We start from the raw sequence: 21,715 nt of genomic DNA, 5'->3' as shown, positions 1-21,715 counted from the left end.
AATAATCATATAGTGTTGTAATTTACCGCTAGAGCGCATTATTTCATTGTAGTGTTCTGAATTAAACCTGGAAATGAAATGAATAGCCATAGATAAATATTATATATTTATCCATGGAATAGCTCTGTAACTTAAAGCAAATAACTTATTATAATAATATCGGACAGCTATAAAGTTCTGCGCGCGAACGACGCTGGTGCTGCTACCTAGGCGGCCGGTGTGATATTCGCGAAACAAACTGTAATCAACTGCAATGTATATTGTTGCTGGGCTAGTTAATAGTTTTATTAATTGGTGCTGTGTTAAAATGTCAGGGTGTGTTTGTGCTGTTTATGATTGCTACAATTACAGCATTACAAATTGCTCCAAATCGTACTTTCGATTTCCGAGGGTTCATAAAACGTGAGTCAACAAAATTCTTATTAGACTTAATGCCCTTGTCTCTGTGTTCATGGAACAATAAAACTCAGCTTTTTTTTTATTTAAGTCTAATAAATGAATAGAAGTTAAACTATATTGGAAATTTTAAGGTTTTAGCAAATTAAGTTTTATTGTTGTCCACATGCCTTTATTAATTATTACAAGCATCAGATTACTACCATTTTTATCTTTGCAATTGTCAGCAATGAGTATATAAAGCGTTATTGTAAATTCATTTAATGTCAGAATTAATTTTGTGTCACTAAAGCAAATAAAAAATACGCAATATTTCTCATAATATGCAGCTTTGGTATAAAATAATGTTACATTAAATACGATACTATTCAATTAATATTAATTGTATTTGTGGACGTAATTCCACGCCGCTCCGCTAGACGTCAAGTCCGTGATATTTCGCACTCACGTTAATGCTGCTAGTATACAGCTGTCCGATATTGTTATAGTAAGGTATTTGCTTAAAGTATTACATGGCCACAGCTAATTCATTATACTGGTGGACACTGGACAGACTACAGTCGCTAATCGCGATCAGTATGTCACGTTCCTGATCGCGGTCAGGAGCTAAATCCTGTTCCCAGAACTAGATAATCGCCATGGATAAATATATAACAAGCATAGGTAGCATAAACACAGCAACGCAGCGATAAAAGAACTTGAACAGTTTCAGCTGGTGAGCAGTAGCCCTCGAACTGTAATTATTGTTTAATCACAGGTCAGTGATTTTCTATTCATCACTATATAGATACATTTTCCACCTTGGAATTCATCAGAGAAACTAGCACCGTCTGAACAGGCTTCATGCAGTGCAGCCCATATAAAATGCCACCACAGTCTAATGAATACAGTCACGAAGCTTTGAGTTTATGAAGGTACTAAGGACAAGACTGTGCAGATAATATTTCGCAGTGTCTGTAATGAGGCGATAGTAGCGATCCTAGTGGTTAGCAACTACCTATGGATGCATGTTCACTAGGTATTGATCTTCGTGACTGTATATACTACACTATGCTGCCACGATTTAGATTTCCCTAAATACAATATTACTGTGATATTACTATAAAATGGGTAGCATTGAGGTTTTCGATTCAACTAGAGGATTAAAAAGTATATTTCACCATATAATTAGACTTCAATTTTAGTTCAAACTTCTTATATAATTTCACATTAGACACATGTTAAGATCCTTTTACATCTGGAACCAAAACGAATAATGTATTTCGGAAATTTTTAACACGAACAGTTAAAAGCCTTAATGCAAAAGGAAATTCGCGAATCGAAATTGTGCCAAACATATGAGAAATTACCTTCTGAAAAACAAAGTTACCACTTTATAATAGGTATAACTGGGAGAAGAAGTGCAACAATTAAACGGCTGAACTCTATAAAATACAAATAACTTGGAAAATGTTACCACGATTCATAAATATTGGTAAGATAGCAGTGTCACGCAGTAAGATATAATTTTTAATATTAAATTGTTTCAAGTAATGACTATTTATTTCATTTTCTAATAGGTGTAAAATCGCTCGCAAATACCATTGCATGTCATAGAAGATACTACACAGATAACGTGAGTTCAAGACACAATAATGCACATGTGATTCTGAGTGGCAATGGTTCACAGCGAGATCTTCTCAAGTTTCCGAGGCCGGAAAGGAAAGAACTACCAGACAAAGTGCGATTTGGGTTTGTGCCAGAAGAATGGTTGCAATTTTTTTATTCGAAAACAGGAGTTTCGGGTAAGCTAATTATCATTATTTGAAAAGAGAAGGAATTACCTTTATCTGATATCAATGGGTCTCGAGTCTTCCTTGCACAGAAAACCAAAGAATTTCGGTGTCAACAGTAATAAAACTCCATAAATTTTAAAGTTAAATTGAAAGAATTGATACCAGTAGTTTCACTTATTTGGATGCAATAGTGGTAAATGATGGGTTACAATACAACATATCGTTGTTTTTATGAATCCTCTTATGCAACAGTGCAGAAAATAATTTTTCAGGAGGAAGAAAAAAGGCTTACACTGATCCTCGATAATGTCATTTATGTTCATCATATTCACCAATGTTTTCTATCGAATAATTTCATACTGGTATTCTTATGTAGGCCAATTGATTTTTAATTAATTTTTTCTTCCTCTTGAAAAATTATTTTCTAAACGACGACGGTATAGAAAGCCGTACCAGTAGGTATAAACAAAGCAAAATCTACCTTTTTAATGCCCTACCCACTCTAAACCTCTTCACAATATACCGGTAGCACTATAGGTATTAAAAACCAGGAAGAATTCTCATATTCAGTACCAATGTAAAATCAATAGTATTATACACATGTAAAACCTGGACCTTAAATGAACCAATTTTCAATAGAATTAGAGAAGGCTACAGTACTAGTAAAAACCAAGTATTACTGTTGGGAAACAGACCTGCAAGACACATTACCTCACTTTTAATCCTCAAGCACGGAGGTGCTTATGCAAGGACATTCTTGTAGACCTGTTGATGTTTTACACCTAAAAGTAATCCCCAACATTCTCAATAACAACATGAATTCTAACAATTGCTACACAGAAATAAAAAAACAGAGTTCAGCACACTGTTTAGGCCTGTACATTTCACTAATTTCTTCGTCATAGGAAATAATTTCTTTTTAAAACTGTTATATAGCCAAGTTGAAAGTACGTAATTAGGCCTAGATGAACATTACATAACATGACATGACAGGAGGTTGTTTCGGCTTTATTAGAATTTCTTTCTTTTTTCCTTATTATAATATACAGTCTACTGAAAAGAGCTTCACTACTTCAGAACACTATACAAGTTATCTTTTGCATACCCCAGACATACTGTACCTGTACCTTCCTTGTGCACTGGTTTCCCGCAAAAGTAGCCGAATGTAAGTTGTCTTCCTCTCCTCCTTTTAGTCACAAATTCCTCCTCCTCTGTAGCCTATGTGGATTCAACTCTTGAACCACCAGAACTCTCCGAATGCTGGGCAAGAAATTTCCAACTCTTCTCTTCATCTCGGGTTTCACTAGCTCCTTGCCTAATTCTTTCATAAAATCTACACCACGACAATGGGCAGCACAATTTTCACAATTCCTAGACTACGGCAATGTGCAGTATAATTTTCATAGTGCCTAGACTATGGCAATGGGCAGGATAATTTTCACAATCCTTAGACCACGGCAATGGGCAGCGTAATTTTCATAATGCCTAGAGTACGGCAAAGGGCAGGATAATTTTCACAATCCCTAGACCATGGAAATGTGCAGTATAATTTTCATAATGCCTAGACCATGGCAAAGGGCAGGATAATTTTCACAATCCCTAGACCATTGAAATGTGCAGCACAATTTTCATAATGCCTAGACTACAGCAATGGGCAGGATAATTTTCACAATCCCTAGACCATGGAAATGTGCAGCATAATTTTCATAATGCCTAGACTACGGCAATGGGCAGGATAATTTTCACAATCCCTAGACCATGGAAATGTGCAGCATAATTTTCATAATGCCTAGACCACGGCAATGGGCAGGATAATTTTCACAATCCCTAGACCATGGAAATGTGCAGCATAATTTTCATAATGCCTAGACTACGGCAATGGGCAGGATAATTTTCACAATCCCTAGACCATGGAAATGTGCAGCATAATTTTCATAATGCCTAGACTACGGCAATGGGCAGGGTAATTTTCACAATCCCTAGACAATGGAAATGTGCAGCATAATTTTCATAATGCCTAGACTACGGCAATGGGCAGGATAATTTTCACAATCCCTAGACCATGGAAATGTGCAGCACAATTTTCATAATGCCTAGACCACGGCAATGGGCAGGATAATTTTCACAATCCCTAGACCATGGAAATGTGCAGCATAATTTTCATAACGCCTAGACCACGACAATGTACACCATCATTTTCATAATGCCTAGACCACGGCAATGGGCAGCGCAATTTTCATAGTGCCTAGACCATGGCAATGTGCAGCATAATTTTCATAATGCCTAGATCACAGTAATGGGCAGCATAATTTTCATAATGCCTCGGCACGGCTCTAAAATTAAGTTTAAAGTGCATTAAAGTAAGTATTTTCTTAGGATCACTGATTCTGTAGAACTTACGTTTTTTTGCTGGACAGTATATTGTAACACTAGTGGTTTTTCTGAGAAATACAGTTTGTATGTACAAAAATATTGTACATGCAATATATCTCTATAATCTTATAAAGTTACACTTATTACATGTATGTTTAGTGAAAACATAATTAAATTTAACTAAAAAAAATACAATTAACAACAAATGAATGGAAGATGTGAACTAGGTTCTTTTGGTGCTGGTGCAATTACTTCCTACCCAGCCACTTCGATACACCCCTGACCATTAATTAAAGTCTGAACCATTTGAACACAATTCTGCACACTCAATAACAAGTGTTGCCACCATTTGAACGAATAACAGCTTGCATCCTATTTGACATACTGACAATTAGTGTGTTGTTGAATCGTGTCCCATTCTTTCAGAAGAACATCTCAGCCAGAAGGTGAAAAACTCGTCAATGGACTCGATGAGATTGAGGTAAGGATTTGATGCTGGCCGTTCAAAGTGATGATTCCCATCTCCTCTACAAACTGTGACAAACATCGGCTAGTGCGAGATTGAGCACTGTCATGCATTAAAACGAAGTTATTGCCAACATAAGGGACATGTTGGTATTGATGTCCATTTTCAATTACCACCAGCACAGTATGAGCATGAAAGCTAATTCCTCCCTATACCATGATGGAACTTCTTCCATAGGCTATTCTTATTGAGAAGATGCAGGCAGCATAATGCTCCCTAGGTCTTCACCACCCGATAACCTGATACTGAACAGAATATTGCCCCACTGCTGTTCTTCTCAAGCAAACTGCAGACGGGCTCTGGTATGTCAACTGAGGACAGGTTTGCTTCATGAAGTCTTCTGCTTGCTGTCCACTTGCTGATAATGACATTATGAACCTCCTCCACACGATTTATGGATTTCACTCCTGTCACATGACTATCTCTCATCACGTCCATGGTTAAAAATTGATCCTCTCTGGCTGATGCACACTTAGGGCAACATGAAAGGAGCTGTGTTCTCTATCAAGTTTTACAGCTCGAAAAATACTCGTAGATGATGTTCTTAGCATAACAGAAGCTACATCCATCATCGATTAGTGCTAAAGCTCTTGCAGCATCAGAACCATCTTGAATGAAACCTTTCTTCACAAAGCTTTATGGAATACTGAATGAAACGTTCCAGCAATGCAGCAAGCTCAACAATAGCAAACTTAATGGCGTAAATTGGCTTTGTGAGACATTAACACCAAGACAAGTTATTCACTGTAAGTTCAATTGTTGACAAGTTAAATTTATGCGCTTTCACTAAATGAGGTGCCTAGAAGCAAAGTCAGCAATCTCCACTTTGGAAAATTTTACAGTAGAAGCAAAAACATTTTGAGGTGTTCACTGAACAATTCCATCAAAAACTATTTTCATATGTAAATAGACATCGGAAAAGCAATTTTACATAGTATCTTTACTTCAAAGTAACTGTGGAACAATATATTAAAGCTTTTAATATGGAGATTGCTGTTTTTGCTTCTCAGATGTGGATATTACAGTCTTTGCATGTAAGATTACCAGGTTTTATTGCAGATTTCAGAAGTCATGTGTAATTATCAAATTTAATTCTGAATTATAAACATTATTTAGGGATAACAAAGCATACAATTTTTTTTTCACAATATTCAACACTCGCAAAGTCTTATTGTTCATCTTTCTACACACACAATTCTGGAGATTCTTCCATGAGTTCACACGCACAGTCATTAGTGTCTACCTCATTAGATAAGTCCAATGCATCAACATTGTCAATTAGTGGCTGTAAAAATCCAATTTTGCGTTCTGACGCCAGTTCTCACTGAAGTGGATTTGAAGCAGTCGTTTGACATCAGAAATTTCCTTAGGATGCACAAGATTTGGTTGTAGAGGTGGAATATGTTTTGGAACCATTCATTGTAAATTCGGTGAAGTAGTGCAATATTCAATTGAGATGGCAAATATTTTCTCCCTCTTGGTGAACGGCAGTAGTGAAATTCAGAAATGATAGGAATTTTATCACAGCCACTTCTCAGGTTGAGATTTCCTTTTCCTTGCTTTGGAAGGCAAGACTGGTGTTATTTTCTCTATACTATTCATTTTACTGGAAATTTTATGATAGCTGTATTCAGTAAAACAAAATAATTTAGTTTACTTTTACCCAAGAGAAATAGAACTGACACTGTAATAACCATAATAACAATGAGAAAAAGGAAAGAAGACAGCTGATGGTCACATGATCAAATGACATCCTCTGATTGGCCAATGTGGATATTGCTGGCTTTGCTTCTCAGATTGTAAAATTTGAGCATGGAGATTGCTGCCTTTGCTTCTAACCCCGGTTTTCAATATGAAAATTAAACCATTTATAGCTTCTTTTGCTTCACATAACCTATGGAGATTGCCAGAAAACACCAAGAAGAATCCAATGCATCCATAATATAAGTTTCTAAAGAAAGTGGAGATTGCTGACTTTGCTTCTAGGCACCTCAAATAACATGTAATAAGTGTTACTTTCAAAGATTATGAAAACATATTGCATGTACAGACCCACAAACAAAATTTGGGCCACCTGAATTTTGTTTCTTGATCTGTACAATATCATTTTTGTACATTAAATCTGCATTTCTCAGAAAAACCAAAGTGTTACTCTTTTTTTTTTGCTTGGCAATGTTGATCTTAAAATTTAGTTAGGAAAGTGATCAAAATTAGCAAGGATGGCATTCGTCCCTATCTTCAATATTAAACTGCACAAGCTGTCCAACAAAACACTTCGACTAACAGCTTTCAACATAATTAATGGTTATGAAAGTAGTAATGCCCATCAAGTCTGTGATTGTGACAGAAAGTTAGTATGCAAAAGCAATGGTTGCTTTCCTTTTACCGAGTCTGGAGAACCTGTAAAGCACTTGGTTCTATGGTATTATTCAAGTAACTTCTTATTGTGGAATGCAAATGAAATCTCATCCTTCAGAAGAAAAGTTTGCGCAAATACAGCAATATACTGAAAACATTTAATCTGCTAATGTAAACTTTACCATCACCCATCTGTCTGTTTTGTTTTACCTTCAGGTAATCTCTGTTAGCTTGCAACTTATCTTCACCCAACAGTTTGTAATTGTGTATCTGATTTGGCTTCATTCTGAAAAGGAACCTCAACACAATTTTATCTGTATCTGTAATGTTTCTATTACCTATTTAATAAGATGTATCCTAGTCAATGGTCAAAGTAATTCTATTTACATTGCATCTATTGTGTTTGTTAATACTTACTTACAAATAGCTTTTAAGAAACCCGGGGGTTCATTACCGCCCTCACATCAGCCTGCCTTCGGTCCCTATCCTGAGCAAGATTAATCCAGTCCCTACCATCACATCACACCTCTCTCAAATCTATTTTAATATCCTCCCATCTACGTCTCAGCCTCTCCAAAAGTCTTCCAATTAACACTCTATATGCATTTGTGGATTCACCCATACATGCTACATGCTCTGCCTAGCCCATCTGGATTTAATTTTCATAATTATGTTAGGTGAAGAATACTATCCATTTTTCTGTAATTTCATTCCTATTAGTCCCAAATATTTTCCAAAGCACCTTATTCTCGAACACTCTTAACCTATGTTCCTCTCTCAAAGTGAGGGTCAAGTTTCACTACCATACAGAACCAGTAAATTAACTGTTTTATAAATTCTAACTTACAACTTTTTTGACAGCAGACTGGATGACAAAAGCTTCTCAACTGAATAATGACAGGAATTTTCCATATTTATTCTGCGTTTAATTTCTTCTAGAGTGTCATTTATATTTGTTACTGTTGCTCCAAGGTACTTGAAGTTTTCCACCTTTTCATAGGACAAATTTCCATTTCGTACCATGTTCTGGTCACAAGACATAATCATATACTTTGTTCTTCGGGGTTTACTTCCAAACCTATCCTCTTACTTGCTTTAAGTAAAATTCCCGTGTTTTTCCTAATAATTTGTGGATTTTTTCCTAACATATTCACGTCATCCGCATAAACAAGCAGATGATGTAACCAGTTCAATTACAAACCCTCTCTGTTTTCCTGTACTTTACTAATGGCATATTCTAGAGCAGCGGTTCCCAACATTTTTCGACTCGCAAACCTCTTCCACAACGATCTGAGTTGGGTGAACCACTGACTTTTACATATACATACAGTAGACATGCATAAAATTTAATTCCAAGCAAAAGTTTTAATAACCTTAAATTAACTTAACCCTTAATGGTTAAAACCTATAGTTACTCTAGTTACGGCTTAAAAGTTACACGATGTGTAGGCCTAGTTGCAATAATAAATACAAGTTTGCACCTCTTCCTTGGAATTCAGCGAGAGGTTGCGTCTGCTTTCCATGGCACAGAGCTTTGAAGTCAGGAACCACAGAAGTTAAATGAAGTCTCAAATCACTTTCAGCACAAAGTCTGTTTCTGTATTTATTTTTTTGAATAGGCATATGAAGAAAACGACTTTTCGCAGAAATATGTGGATGAAAAGGCTAGTAAAGCCATTATGGCTTTATTCAGTAACACTGGGAACACTTTTAAACTCAACCAAAAACCAATTAATGACAAAGATTTATAACTTTTCTGTAACTGAAAATCAGTGAAAATTTCAAGAAGCTGCTCTTTTTCATCTACACTTAATGTGGATTCTAAAGTTGTTGATTCTTCGAAGGGATTGCGAATCCAATTGTTATTATTGGACATAGCAGGGAAATATTCTCTGAAGGTTTTTCCAAGTTCCTTCATATGTTCTTTAACCATGTTCTTGACATTTTCGTCCAAAGAAAGATGATTTTCCATCAGGAAGTCGTGAAGGCTATCAAAGCACTCGGTTTAATTACTATTGAAACACGTTTCCCAAAAATTAAGTTTTTTTAATGAATGATTTGATACGGTCTTGCACAATATAAACATTTATATTTGACCCCTGGAGAGATAAGTATAAACTGTTAATTTTTTAGAAAATGTCTGCCAAATAAGCTAAAGTCTGAAGCCAGATTTCATCTTCCATGCACTTTGCTTGGTGAAAGGCATGGCTGGTGAGAAAAACGTAAACTTCGTCTTTAAGCTCATATAGTCTGGAAATAGTTTTACCTCGAGGTAGCCACCTAACTTCAGTGTGAGACAATGAACACTTATAAATGCTTCCCATTTCCTCACAAAGCACTGCAAAGATGCTGGAATTTGTAGGGCGAGCCTTAATAAAATTAATTATTTTCACTGCATCGTCCAGCACACATTTCAATCCATCGGGCATGCGTTTAGAAACAAGAGCCTGTCTATGAATGCAACAATGTGTCCAAGAAGCTTTCGGCGCTACCGATTTCACTTTGGCAACAAAGCCAGCATAACACCCTGTCATAGATTTCGCACCATCTGAACAAATGCCTACACAGCGAGTCCAGTCTATTGAATTTTCGCGAAAGTATTCGCCGGTTAACTTAAATATATCTCCTCCTGTAGTTCTCTGTTTTGAGGGTTTGCAGAATAGTAGCTCCTCTTCTACAGACTCCCCATTAATATAATGGATGAAAAGTAACAAAATGGCTAAATTGGCAACATCAGTCGATTCGTCAAGTTGAATCGCAAAAGAAGGACTGGCACGAACTCTTTCCAAAATTTCATTTTCGACATAATTTGCCAAGTCTTTAATCCAGCGGTTGATCATATTGTCGGACAATGGTGCCATATTGACTTTTTTTGTGAAAGATTCTCCAAGCATGCACTGTACTACATCATTTATACATGGCCGCACTAAATCTCCAGCTATTGAATGTTTTGCAGTTTTAGCAATTCTGTAGCTAATACAATAAGACGCTTCAAGAGCATTCTCATTGTCACTGTTTGCAATGGATACAAAAGTAGTTAAATCATTTTTCCACTAGTTACCTTTTCATGTAAAAAAAAAAATCAGCAGCTTTGTTTACTTGGGTGGGGTGTTTAGTTTCTAAATGGCGTTTAAGTAGAGAAGGTTCCAGACTACTATTAGCAAGAATGTCGCCACAAACAACACACTGTGGTCTTGGACAGTCCTTGTCACACACACATATATATATATATATATATATATATATATATATATATATATACCAAACCTAATGTAATTATCATCGTACTTTCTTTCTTTACACACGGTTCACTTTTGTCGGATTGGCTGAATGACCTGTTGACACAACACTAGCTTGGGATTTTGTTAAACCCTGTTTCCCTTTCAAACTTCCACTTTTCAACCAGTTATCCATTTTAATGTGAATGGAAGTGATTCTGATACACATTTGCCACAAGGAAAGAAGAAGTAGGCTATTGTTGAAAATACAAAATTAAATATAAGTTTGTTGAAATTCCACATTAACATCTAAAATCAAAGGCCTGACCGCCATGTAACCTTAGTCGGGTCGCGGTACTGTTGTTAGTATTGTTAGAACACAAAGAAGCTGGCAGATTAAATTTCCATTGTAGCGAAATCAAATGCATTCCTAACGTTGTTACATAACTGTAAAGCAGGCATTCACAGTAAATATCAATTCATTGTGGAAATAATGTGATAAATTCCCGATGTTACACATATGTAACAAGGGGCATTATAGGGTTAATTTAATTAAAAATAAAAAATAATAGATAATTATTATTATTATTATTATTATTATTATTATTATGACAATGCCGCAGAAATGAAGGAAACAATAATAGGCCTAACCTCGAAACCCGCCATTACAGAAAAGTTTTGGCGAACCCCTTGAAATATTTTGCGAACCCCAGGTTGGGAAACGATGTTCTAGAGCAAAGTTAAAAAGTAAATGTGATAGTGCATCTCCTTACTTTAGCCTGCAGTGAATTGGAAAAGTGTCAGACAGAAAAGTGTTTGTTAATAATAGTCGAAATTTCTAAACCATAGGACAACTTAAACTTCATAAAAAATGTTAATTGTATGCAACAGCTAAGGCATAACGCATGAAAGCAATCACTGAAAGTTCATATTTCATGTAGCACATGGCTGTTAGTTTGTGGTCAATGTCATGTGTTAATAACTATTATGGTATTCTACTCAGTCAATGACTAGTCGGGGCTTGTTGCGGCCGTCTTCAGATTTTTATTGCACTCTTCTACTTGTTTCTGTTGGTGTCTCAGTAGGAAACGTGTTTATATCCGTAGCATTGTGTGAAAACGGTGTACATTCTGAAATTCAGTTGAGTGTTGTGCACCTGTCTTTCATGTCTGTAATTTCGTCTTGTTCCAGAGAGTTCAATTTCTGGTTTTCCAGTGCAATGTGTAGAATTTCCTTGTCTGTTTCTATGCTCTGTAATTGTAGTTGGTGTTCTGCATACCTGGAAGTATTGCGTGATTTGATTATAGCTGTGATATGTTCCCTGTATCATGTTTGAAAACATCTCCAAGTTTTTTTATGTTACAATTGTTGCATGTAAATTTGTGAACTCCTGTTAAGTTGTATTTGTTTGTTTGAGTGTTGAGGTGTTTCTCTAGCGTATTCTGTGCAGTATATGTAATGTCGTACTTTAATTTCTTGAACGAACATGCAATTTTGTATGTTTTTATTTTCTATATTAGTGTGATGGGTATTTGTTGTGTTTCTTTGTTTTTCTGTTTACATTTTGTCTTCTTCATGATACTATTATGTTATTGATAAATGTATAATCAAGATGTATATTCAAGTCGTGTCTTAGATGGAGGTTCACGTCTAGTAAAAATCTCGACACAACAAACCATTGTATTTTCTATAATCTCTAAATGAACATTGTTTCAGGTCCATTTGTGTTCGTGGCTGGGCTGGCAACATTCCTTGTGAGCAAAGAGCTGTATGTGTTGGACCATGAGTTCTATAATGGGATATCTGTGGCCATTGTGAGTTGTGTCACTGTCAAAACTGTGGGGCCGCAAGTTGCAGCTTTCCTTGACAGAGCAATAGACGTGAGTCTGCCAACACTGACAGAAACACACATCTGTATAACTTATATGTTTTTAATTGTATCCAATATATACTGTATATACAGGGACATCATTTTATTTTTACTAACATTTCTAATATTAACCTGACTATACCTTTGGATTTACGGTTGAGAACCGGAAACATCGTTTGCTACCCCCTTCCATGACTGGAGTTCGATGATACTGGCATAAAATACAAACAAATCACTTTACTAGGTATAGGAGGGAAGAAAAGTTGTTCATCCATTTACGTAAACTAGGAAATACGCGATTTTGAGTTTTGTAATTTTCATTAGGTTTTTCTTTAATCAAAATACAGTACTGTATTAACAGTAAGTGCTTTTACTCACGAACTGAGCTATTCATTCGGACGTATTCATTATGCAGTATATATTATATTGTCTACAGCACATTAGCATACAATATAGAGAATGAAGTTAAATTGAAAAATAATCATAATATGGATATTTAAACACATATTTGAAAATGATGGCCGTTCATTTCTATACAGGCTTCAGTTCTTTTTTGCATATTATCGCACTATAGACTATTGTACCTACTACCAATTATTACCAGTTTCGTCCTTCATAGTAGTAACTCATGTTGAAATAATTCTGTACCTACTATATAAAAGCGTACCTACGTACTGTAAATTCAATCTTCACTTCTGCCCGATCCGAAAAGATAAAATTACTCAGACATGCTATCTACTGTCCGTCCAAGTGATTTTGTCGCAGGGTCGTAGAAAGGAGGGAAATCACGTGACAGTTAATTACTTAACGAGGCCCTTTTATTTAAGTTATTTTAAACAGTTGTATAATATTATGTAAACGTAATATTTGGAATAATTTTTGTTTTATGATTATTATTAATTTTTACTATTTTGGCAGATAAGTGCAATGAATTTAGAATCTTTGAATGTAGATTTATTCTATAGATAGTTTTTATCTTTAAGGAGGTTTTTGGTTTATTTATTATTTTTATTTTATTAGTTATTTAATTCCTAACAGAAATTAATGTTTTCAGAAAAGTGCTAAGACAGCCCAGCCACTAGCCTTCACAGAGGGGCGGGCAGAAGCGGGTGGGGGAAACTGGGATGCGACATAGGCAAACTGACTACAGTACCTGTGCGAGAATATGATTCAATATTCAAAGTGAACTTTTGGAACGTACTATACTCACTCAGCACTGTTTGTGTTTGCTATGACCATAAGGCGACTTTGACTGTACACACTTGGTACTTTGTGGAAAACAGTTGGAAGTTTACTAGTAGAGGGGGTGGGAGTGAAGTACATTAAAAAACTCAGGTACAATAAAAATGGATGTAAAAATAAAATGATGTCCCTGTACAAAGATTACTGTAAACATACTGTGATATGTATGCACAATTCAAAACTGGGCGGCACTTTAGAATCAAACTGACTGCTACAGCTGTAGGACGATTTCAAACACATCCAGTCAAATCTATTCAGGGAGTAATACAAGACAGCTTATAATCTACACAAGGTGATTTTTCATTCATGTAAACAAACTGGACCAGCAATGATAACTGAATACGGCAACTTTTACTTATTGACCTTACTCCCTAATTTAAAATACTTTAGAATTAATAGTTCACGTGGGGGGTACTTTGCTTCTACGTCACAAAGTTCTGCATATCATTTAGTAAAAGACAGGGTTGCCATCTAAGTGAAGCACGAGATGTCTCTTCCATCAATGTGATGTCATGTACAAACAAAGTTTTTATGATAAATCTAATTAAAAATATATTGCTAAAAGATTAGACTCAAGCTGTGGTCACTGTCATACTTCCTAAGTCATAACATTTCTATTATTTTATGAAAAAACACCAACCACTGATTATAGCACCATGTACTCAAGTTAACTGTTCAGTGAGCGTTGGACCTGAGTTACCGACAAAATAATAAAATTGCTCCAGAATGCTGTTACCAGGAGCTAGCCCAGCTCCTACATGAACCTCACGGACGATAATCATCATCATTCTGACAAGTATTGCGGTCTTGTTTTCTGTGTACAAGATTTGGAAGTATATATAACCTCCCAATACAGTAAAACCCCGATTAACCGATTGGTGGATTATCTGTCTTTCTCTCTCGCTCTTTTTGTTTTGCAGAAAAAAATATGAGTACTGTACATTATATTAGTATATATTTTTCTACAGTGTTTTTTTTTACAAACCTTTACCCTTATGCAGTACGATCTACACTGAGTGGACGTATTGTCTAACTTCTATGCAAAATGTCTTCCACACATGTCAAAAGAAAACGTGTTTGTTACGATAAAAAGTGCAAGTAATTGAGTGGTTTGGGAAATGAGAAATTGTGTCATCACAATACGAAATAGGAATTACAACATACTGTGCGTGATTTAATGAAAAACAAAATATAAAGTGCATCAAATTTGTAAATGTACAACATGAGACCTCCACTATTCCTATCTTTCCACAGACAGCTGTCTTAAGGAATTTTCTTGACCATTAAAAACCCGTTGTTGAAAACTAGACTTAAATCAGTGAACTTATGATCCACTACCAGCGTGTTACAAGAAAAGACCACGGGGGAAATGACGAAACTGTATTATGCACTTAATTTATGAACACTGTTTGTAGTATGGATTATCAGATTTTTTTCGATTTAACCGTTCACTCCATCCCCTTCATTACCCGGATAATAGAGTTCTACTGTAGTTGCTAGCCAGTATAGTCATGGACAACAATGTGTACCTTCCACTTCGAATGTCAATTCTAAAGTATTTTTAATCAAACAGTAGTTGATTCTCAATGCCAAGATAATTCTGATGACTACCATCCATAACATTTCAAAGAAAGAAAGAAAAAAATTATATTATTATGTTCCTGTACAACATAAATAAATTATTAACATAGAAACTGAATGTACTGAAATGTGGTGCAGGTGAGCACGAGTATTTCTCTTTGGATCACATCACAAGGGAACTTAAGATATTCAATATTATTACAAATGAACATAAAACAATGGTGAAAACATATCCCCAAGTGCACTTTACATCCTACGGAAAAAGGAAATGTCACAAGAAACACATTTGATGGGACAGAATAAGCAGAAGGTACATGTCTTGTGTTAAGATTACATTTCTACTGCTCACACTTCCCTTGACAGAGCCGTACTGTCTGTTTATTATGCTTGGACCAAACACCCAAAATGTTCACCATTAAAGTAAGAAATTCCTAATCATTTCCACTGTGGGATGAAAATATTGTAATTGCAACTTGGAACAAAGACATGAAAGGTTTAGCCAAGCATAATCAACAAAACAGGCTAATGTTTCTGTTCGTATGTGACACAACCTTGAACATGGAGCATTTTAAAATTTTAGAGAAATCTCATCTTAAAAACACAGTTGAGATACTCAAAGTCTTCTTCAGAACCCAATTACCACGAAAGTCTGAAGTTCCATATCATAAAAGTAAGGCGATGGCAATATAACGACTTGGTATATAAAATTGCAATTTGTGTGATGAATCTTTGCAGGAGGTGGAGGACGCATGGCACTTCGAGCGGGAGGGCCCGGTCAACATGTACCAGAGCGCCATCAAACGAGAGCAGGAGGAGCAATGGCGTGCCAATGGACAGAGGATGCTGCTGGAGGCCAAGAAGGAGTTGGTGGCCATCCAGTTGGAGACAGAATACCGTGAGCGGCTCATGGAGGCATACCACCAAGTCAAGCGCCGCCTGGACTTCGAGATAGAGAGGCACCGTACAGCACAGTGTGTGATGCACCGGCACCTGATCTGCTGTGTGGTTTGCAGTGTACGGGCATCTGTGGGTTCTGCCCTACAGTCCACTGTTCTGCGTCACTGCATATCGCAACTGGCTGCACTCAGCTCACACACACGCCCCTTGCCTGCACTGTGGACACCTCCAGCTCTCAGTTTGTGGGTAATATTGCCAGCGCAGCACTCTGAAGAAAGTTCCGCCTTTGCTGTGCTTCAGTTTGCCTGCCACTGCCACATCACAAATTACAGACAACACATTTCATTTTAAAAATAACATAAGGTGGTGGTTTACAAGTTGGCTGTACAGAACACTAAGCACACATAACCAATAGGCCTAGAGTACCAACATGAACTTTTATTCATTTATGATTTCCCCCATAAGAAGGCTGCCACACTGAAACAGAAGTTGTTCATCGAAAACTTGAATTGAAGAATTGGTATAATATATCAAACTCTATAGTAGTAGGATTAAAAAGTTTAAAACAACAAGAACAATAACAGGAATAATAAGAAAGGAAATAAGTTAAAATGTAATAAAATATAGCTAGGCTATACAGGGATTTTCAAACAATGGCTATGAAACCTCATACTTCTGCAATGGCTACATACTCAGACATAGAATTTCATAATTTAATTAGGTGATTAGGTAATTAATTGCTTAAACAACAAATTAATAGAAAGAGTAAATGGTGAAACAAATAAAACTTCTCAAATTTGCAAGTATAATAAAACAATGAGAATAATCAACAAAATTATAAAGCCTTCCCTAGTACTGCGACACACAAAAAGTTTCTATAAAACCTTATCTAGACCTGTACTATGTTACAGAAGTGAACATGGAAAATAAGAAGTACTTAATGAAATTTATGAGAGCAATGCTAGGATACAGTCACTTGGACCACAAAAGAAATGAGGATATCATGCAAAAACTTCAATTACAACCAGTCTGACAGTTCATAGTCAAGTACCAGCTGCAGTGGAAAACCATGTCCAATGAATGAATCGGAATAGACTTCCAAAAGCCATGCTTCAATACCATCCCCAAGGAAAGAGATCTTTAGGCCATTCAAAAAAAGGTGGACCGAGAATGACTCACTGAATCGTAACAGACTTGGGTCTTATATTTGTTTGGATGATTATGATGATGATGAATTAGGTGATTAGGTATCATACCTCCGGTACTAATCATAACCCATGAAAGAAATATCTTCCAAGTTCTATTTGTTTTTATAGTTGAAATCAATTTTTTCTCAATATCCACTTCTGGGATTCGAAATGCACTGTTGGGTCTGAGATAAAACACAGTCTGCTTTATGGTCATATCTATGTGTCTATTCTGGGAACTTCATGATCTTGCAGTATCTTATGGATTGATGATGACATGGGCAAGAGTTTCATGATCTCTGTGGACCTGCCCAGAGAGGATCAGAGTGAGCAGATATTGCACCTCTCTGTCTTGGTGATTTTTCATCCATCTGTTCCCCAGATGAAGAGTTCGATGCCCTTTCTTTGTGCAGAAGCTTCATCCACAGCTGAAACCTTTTCTCTCTTAATATAGTAGAGGAGACAAGACCTGTCATGTCACTAATGGGTATGGAGGGAGAAGGTTGGTTTTAGTCTGAAATTAACGTCCGTATAATATTAACCATCATCAAACAGGCTCTCTTTCTGATAGCTCGTTCTTTTCCCTATCACACAGTTCGGATGCCAGGTCTCACCTGTCTTACTTTAACTGCATTTGAAGACGGCTGGTTGGAGACATCTACACCCACGTACTGCAGACATCTTATCCCAGATGTAACTGTTGTTGCTCCGTAACAGCTTATTGCATAATATACTAATGCAGTAGAATCTCGATTATCTCTCCCAATTAACCAATCGAATTATTCGACTGTCTTTCTGCATTCTCCCCCTAATTAATCATAAAATTCGATCTCCATGCCTGTATATAAGAGGTCTAGCAAGACTACTATGTACCGGCAAACAAGGAATTAGACATTCCAAGGACTTAACAATCGAAATGTGTACAACTACCCCTTCCTTTAGTGCTGCTACTATTCACACCCCTAATCACCCCTCACATTCCAATACAAGAGCAATAACCTAGTAAGTAATTAAGTAACTTCAGGCAAATGACGACAGAAGAATTTTAAAATGTTGGTGGAGCAAACTGACCAATTCTTTGATGTGGTTGGAGAAAACATTAATAGGTGGCTGGGTCACACAGTGCTTCCAAGGCATGAAATAAAAAGTGATAGACTTTTTGCTGACCCTGCGTGTGCGTGACAATGGCGATAGTGGAACATAAGAAGAGATAGTGCCTGATTCACGTGTTCCAATATAAACTGCACTTGAGGTTTTTGGAGCAAGAAGATGATACTTAATTTCTAGACACTGTTTTACTTTGGAGAATTAGAACGATGATCCGAAAAAAAAAATGGTTGATAGTACAGTTCAGAAAAGAGACGAATTTCTTTAAAAGAACATAAAAATATGGTAAGAAAAAACATGACAGATTATCTGTCTTTTTCGACTCCCCTTCTTTATGACAGATATGAGATAACTGAGGTTCTAGTGTATGTTATTGGCAGGAATATATTGACTTGCACAGGCATGTTGGTGCTGCAGTGCTTAGGAATGGTTGCTCTAGGACATTGGCGTCCATTACGTGATTTGCGACTCACTCTGTAGTCACTATGCAACCCGTTAAGCAACATCTCATAGAACACGAACACAGTGAAGCACATCAAAGCTTTAAACCTCTATAAAAAAATAAAATAAACAAATTTAGAGTGGAAGAAGAGTTTTCTGCAGTGCAGATGGTGACACTATAAAATGCCTTATAATATAAGAAAACAGCATGAGTCCATCTTTCGTCACTTTTGTGAACGTCATGTTTGGAACTACGTACAGCATATGATTGTGTGAGAGGTTGTTCTCAGGAATGAAAACTGTGAAATCAAAATTTACCATCTCCATAACGGACAGAAATCTTTGTGACCAGTTACGGTTAGCAAAATGCAACATAATTCCTGATTTAAATTCAATATTACAGTAGTTTAAAAATTACATGAAACTGAGTAGGACTAATTTAAGCAGCTTTTATTGTTACAATTCAAGTTAAATTGCTTTATTTTTATATCGGAGTAACAATGATTATGTGTTTAATTTAAATTCATTTGGAACTCTTAATTATTCATAATTATTTACTTCTAACTTGTCTTGAATATGTTCAATTATTTACAAGAATTATCATATTACTCAAGCATCTAAAATTAATTAACTCTGATTTAACTAATTAGTTAATTTTGAATTTGATGATAATGAATATACAATAACTTCACAATGTTTAGCATAGTAATAATCCAGCACTGTTCTAGTACGCCCACTTTCAACCCTTCCTCACAGGTCACGTACCTAAGCAGCATTACTCAAGTGAGTTGGCGCAATCATGTCTTTTGGCCACCCATGCTCTAGGACATTAATCTTCACCAAAAGACTTTCAAATTAAACTAAGCAATGATTCGAGTTCTAACCTACCGCTACCTAATGTATTTTTTCACATGTTGACATGCTATGGATTACGCAGTACACATTAACCCGACATACCAATCACAGTCTCAACCATATCTATGTATGTACATTGCATATGAAGGGCATACAGGAAAAACGATGAATATCACAATTCTGTTAAGGGTGATGTATTATATAATTCAAGATATCACTAAAACTCTAGTGGTTTCCATCAAAACTGGTAAAAAGGAGATTTATCACCATTGATAGTCATTTTCAATGGGAACAGCAATAAATGTTACAGTAATACTGAATTAGGTCATTATCTCATGTGACATTCATCACTTTACCCTCCATTGCAATAATAGACTCAGCCTTTTTGTTGGATAATCTGTCCACTGCTGACTAATAGTACCACTCATTTTCTTTCATTCTATGCCATCTTCTGCTATTCTATTCTACAATAATTTCTTCTTCTTCTTCCTATTCTGGTGGCCTGTTACAGTCTCGCTCCATCATTTCAGTGGACGGCCCAAAGATCTTGTCTAGTTTTTACAATAGTGAGACTTGAAAGCAATTTTTTAGTCCTTCCAATTGGTTGCTAACCAAGAGAAAGCAAGTTCAGTGGTGGGGTTGCCACCTTTAGCCTCTGGACAGGCCGAGAAAGAATGTAAGAAATGTAATCAATTCCACTTTCTTTCATACTGCCCTCACTGCAGCGAAATTTCACATTGCAAACCTAGGAGAGTGAACTTGTAAACCACTGCCTGAAGTCAAAATACCTAGCAACTGCACTGCTTAAGACAAGGTACGATTTCAAGTTAAAGAAAAGATATTAAGTTAGTGGCACAAATGTAAGCATATTGATAGTGTTTTGCCTATTTTAAGTTCCAATGGTTCAATACTGCAAGAGTTGTAATGCTTGTAATTCGAAATAAAATAAAAACAATTAAAGTGGAGTACATCTTAACAAGGTATCAAGCATCAATCTTCTTAATGTATCCAGCTGTTTGCTGACAACATAAAGTCCACTGTAGGCTATTCAGTTGTTGTTTTTCACGAGAAAGGAAAGGTAAGAGGTAATACTATTATTATATTCTGTTCACATTTCGCCAATCTGTTTCTCCCACCAGTGCTACTGTAGTTAGTAATGCTGGTAACAAGATACCTCACAGGAACCAGTAAGTCAGAGGTGACCACTACACTATTGCGAGAAGATGTGTTCAGATGATGTCTGAATGCTTATCAGTTATCACTATTTCAAAGGAAAAAAAGCGGAGCTATTGAATAAAGCCGTATATTATTAGAAATAATATGATTTTGTTTGTGCCTAAGAACTAAAAATGATGAAAATGAGTTTAACACAAAGTCGCAAAGATTTTCCTGACTCGATTGGCCTTAATATTCGCAAACAAGATGTGACAGTTAATCAATTTGAAGTAAGCATTAATAAATTCCCCTGCAGTGGCTGAATGGTCAGACCTTCAGTCTGGGTTCGAGTCCTGGTCAGACCTGGGATTTTTCAATTTGTGGTTGACAAGGTCGCAGTTGAGGTTTTTTCTCAGGGTTCTCCCACTTCCCCATATTAGGCATCTACATCATTCCATAGCATTCCCCGGATGATGGTTGGAGGGCTGCAGGCAAACAGTACAGGTATGATAATATGATTCTCTATCCATGCTTTCTCAGTCACATTTCTCTTTGTGTATTCTGCTGAAATATGACTGCATGTGCATGGATATTCTTCTACAAGTTCAACAAATGTAACATTGTGCCTTTCTTCTTCAGCCCTGATAGCGAAGAGACTGACTTGTCACCAGCAGGTGGGGTCGTGGTCTCATATCCAAGTGCTAGTAGGAGAACTTCCATTAAAAAACATAGCA

General features: G+C 36.3%; 1 protein-coding gene across 1 annotated transcript; it reads left to right on the top strand.

The window, feature by feature from the left end:
- Positions 1 to 317: 317 nt before the first annotated feature.
- On the top strand, positions 318 to 21,058 carry LOC138698989 (ATP synthase subunit b, mitochondrial-like). Its single transcript, XM_069825177.1, has 4 exons — positions 318 to 402; positions 1,956 to 2,180; positions 12,363 to 12,526; positions 16,057 to 21,058. Exons 1-4 carry the CDS (start codon positions 333 to 335, stop codon positions 16,585 to 16,587), a joined length of 990 nt encoding a protein of 329 aa, XP_069681278.1. The 5' UTR covers positions 318 to 332; the 3' UTR covers positions 16,588 to 21,058.
- The last annotated feature ends 657 nt before the right edge of the window (positions 21,059 to 21,715 follow it).

The sequence above is a fragment of the Periplaneta americana genome, chromosome 4 (assembly GCF_040183065.1).
Source record: "Periplaneta americana isolate PAMFEO1 chromosome 4, P.americana_PAMFEO1_priV1, whole genome shotgun sequence".
Lineage (NCBI taxonomy): Eukaryota > Metazoa > Arthropoda > Insecta > Blattodea > Blattidae > Periplaneta > Periplaneta americana.
This window is presented reverse-complemented; position numbering and strand designations above follow the sequence as displayed.

Excerpts from the sequence above, each read along its gene's own strand:
- LOC138698989 (XM_069825177.1), top strand. The coding sequence starts at position 333 with ATGATTGCTACAATTACAGCATTACAAATTGCTCCAAATCGTACTTTC. Across the intron at positions 403-1,955 it reads TTTCCGAGGGTTCATAAAAC|GTGTAAAATCGCTCGCAAAT; the intron begins GTGAGTCAACAA and ends ATTTTCTAATAG. Across the intron at positions 12,527-16,056 it reads TCCTTGACAGAGCAATAGAC|TGTGATGAATCTTTGCAGGA; the intron begins GTGAGTCTGCCA and ends AATTGCAATTTG.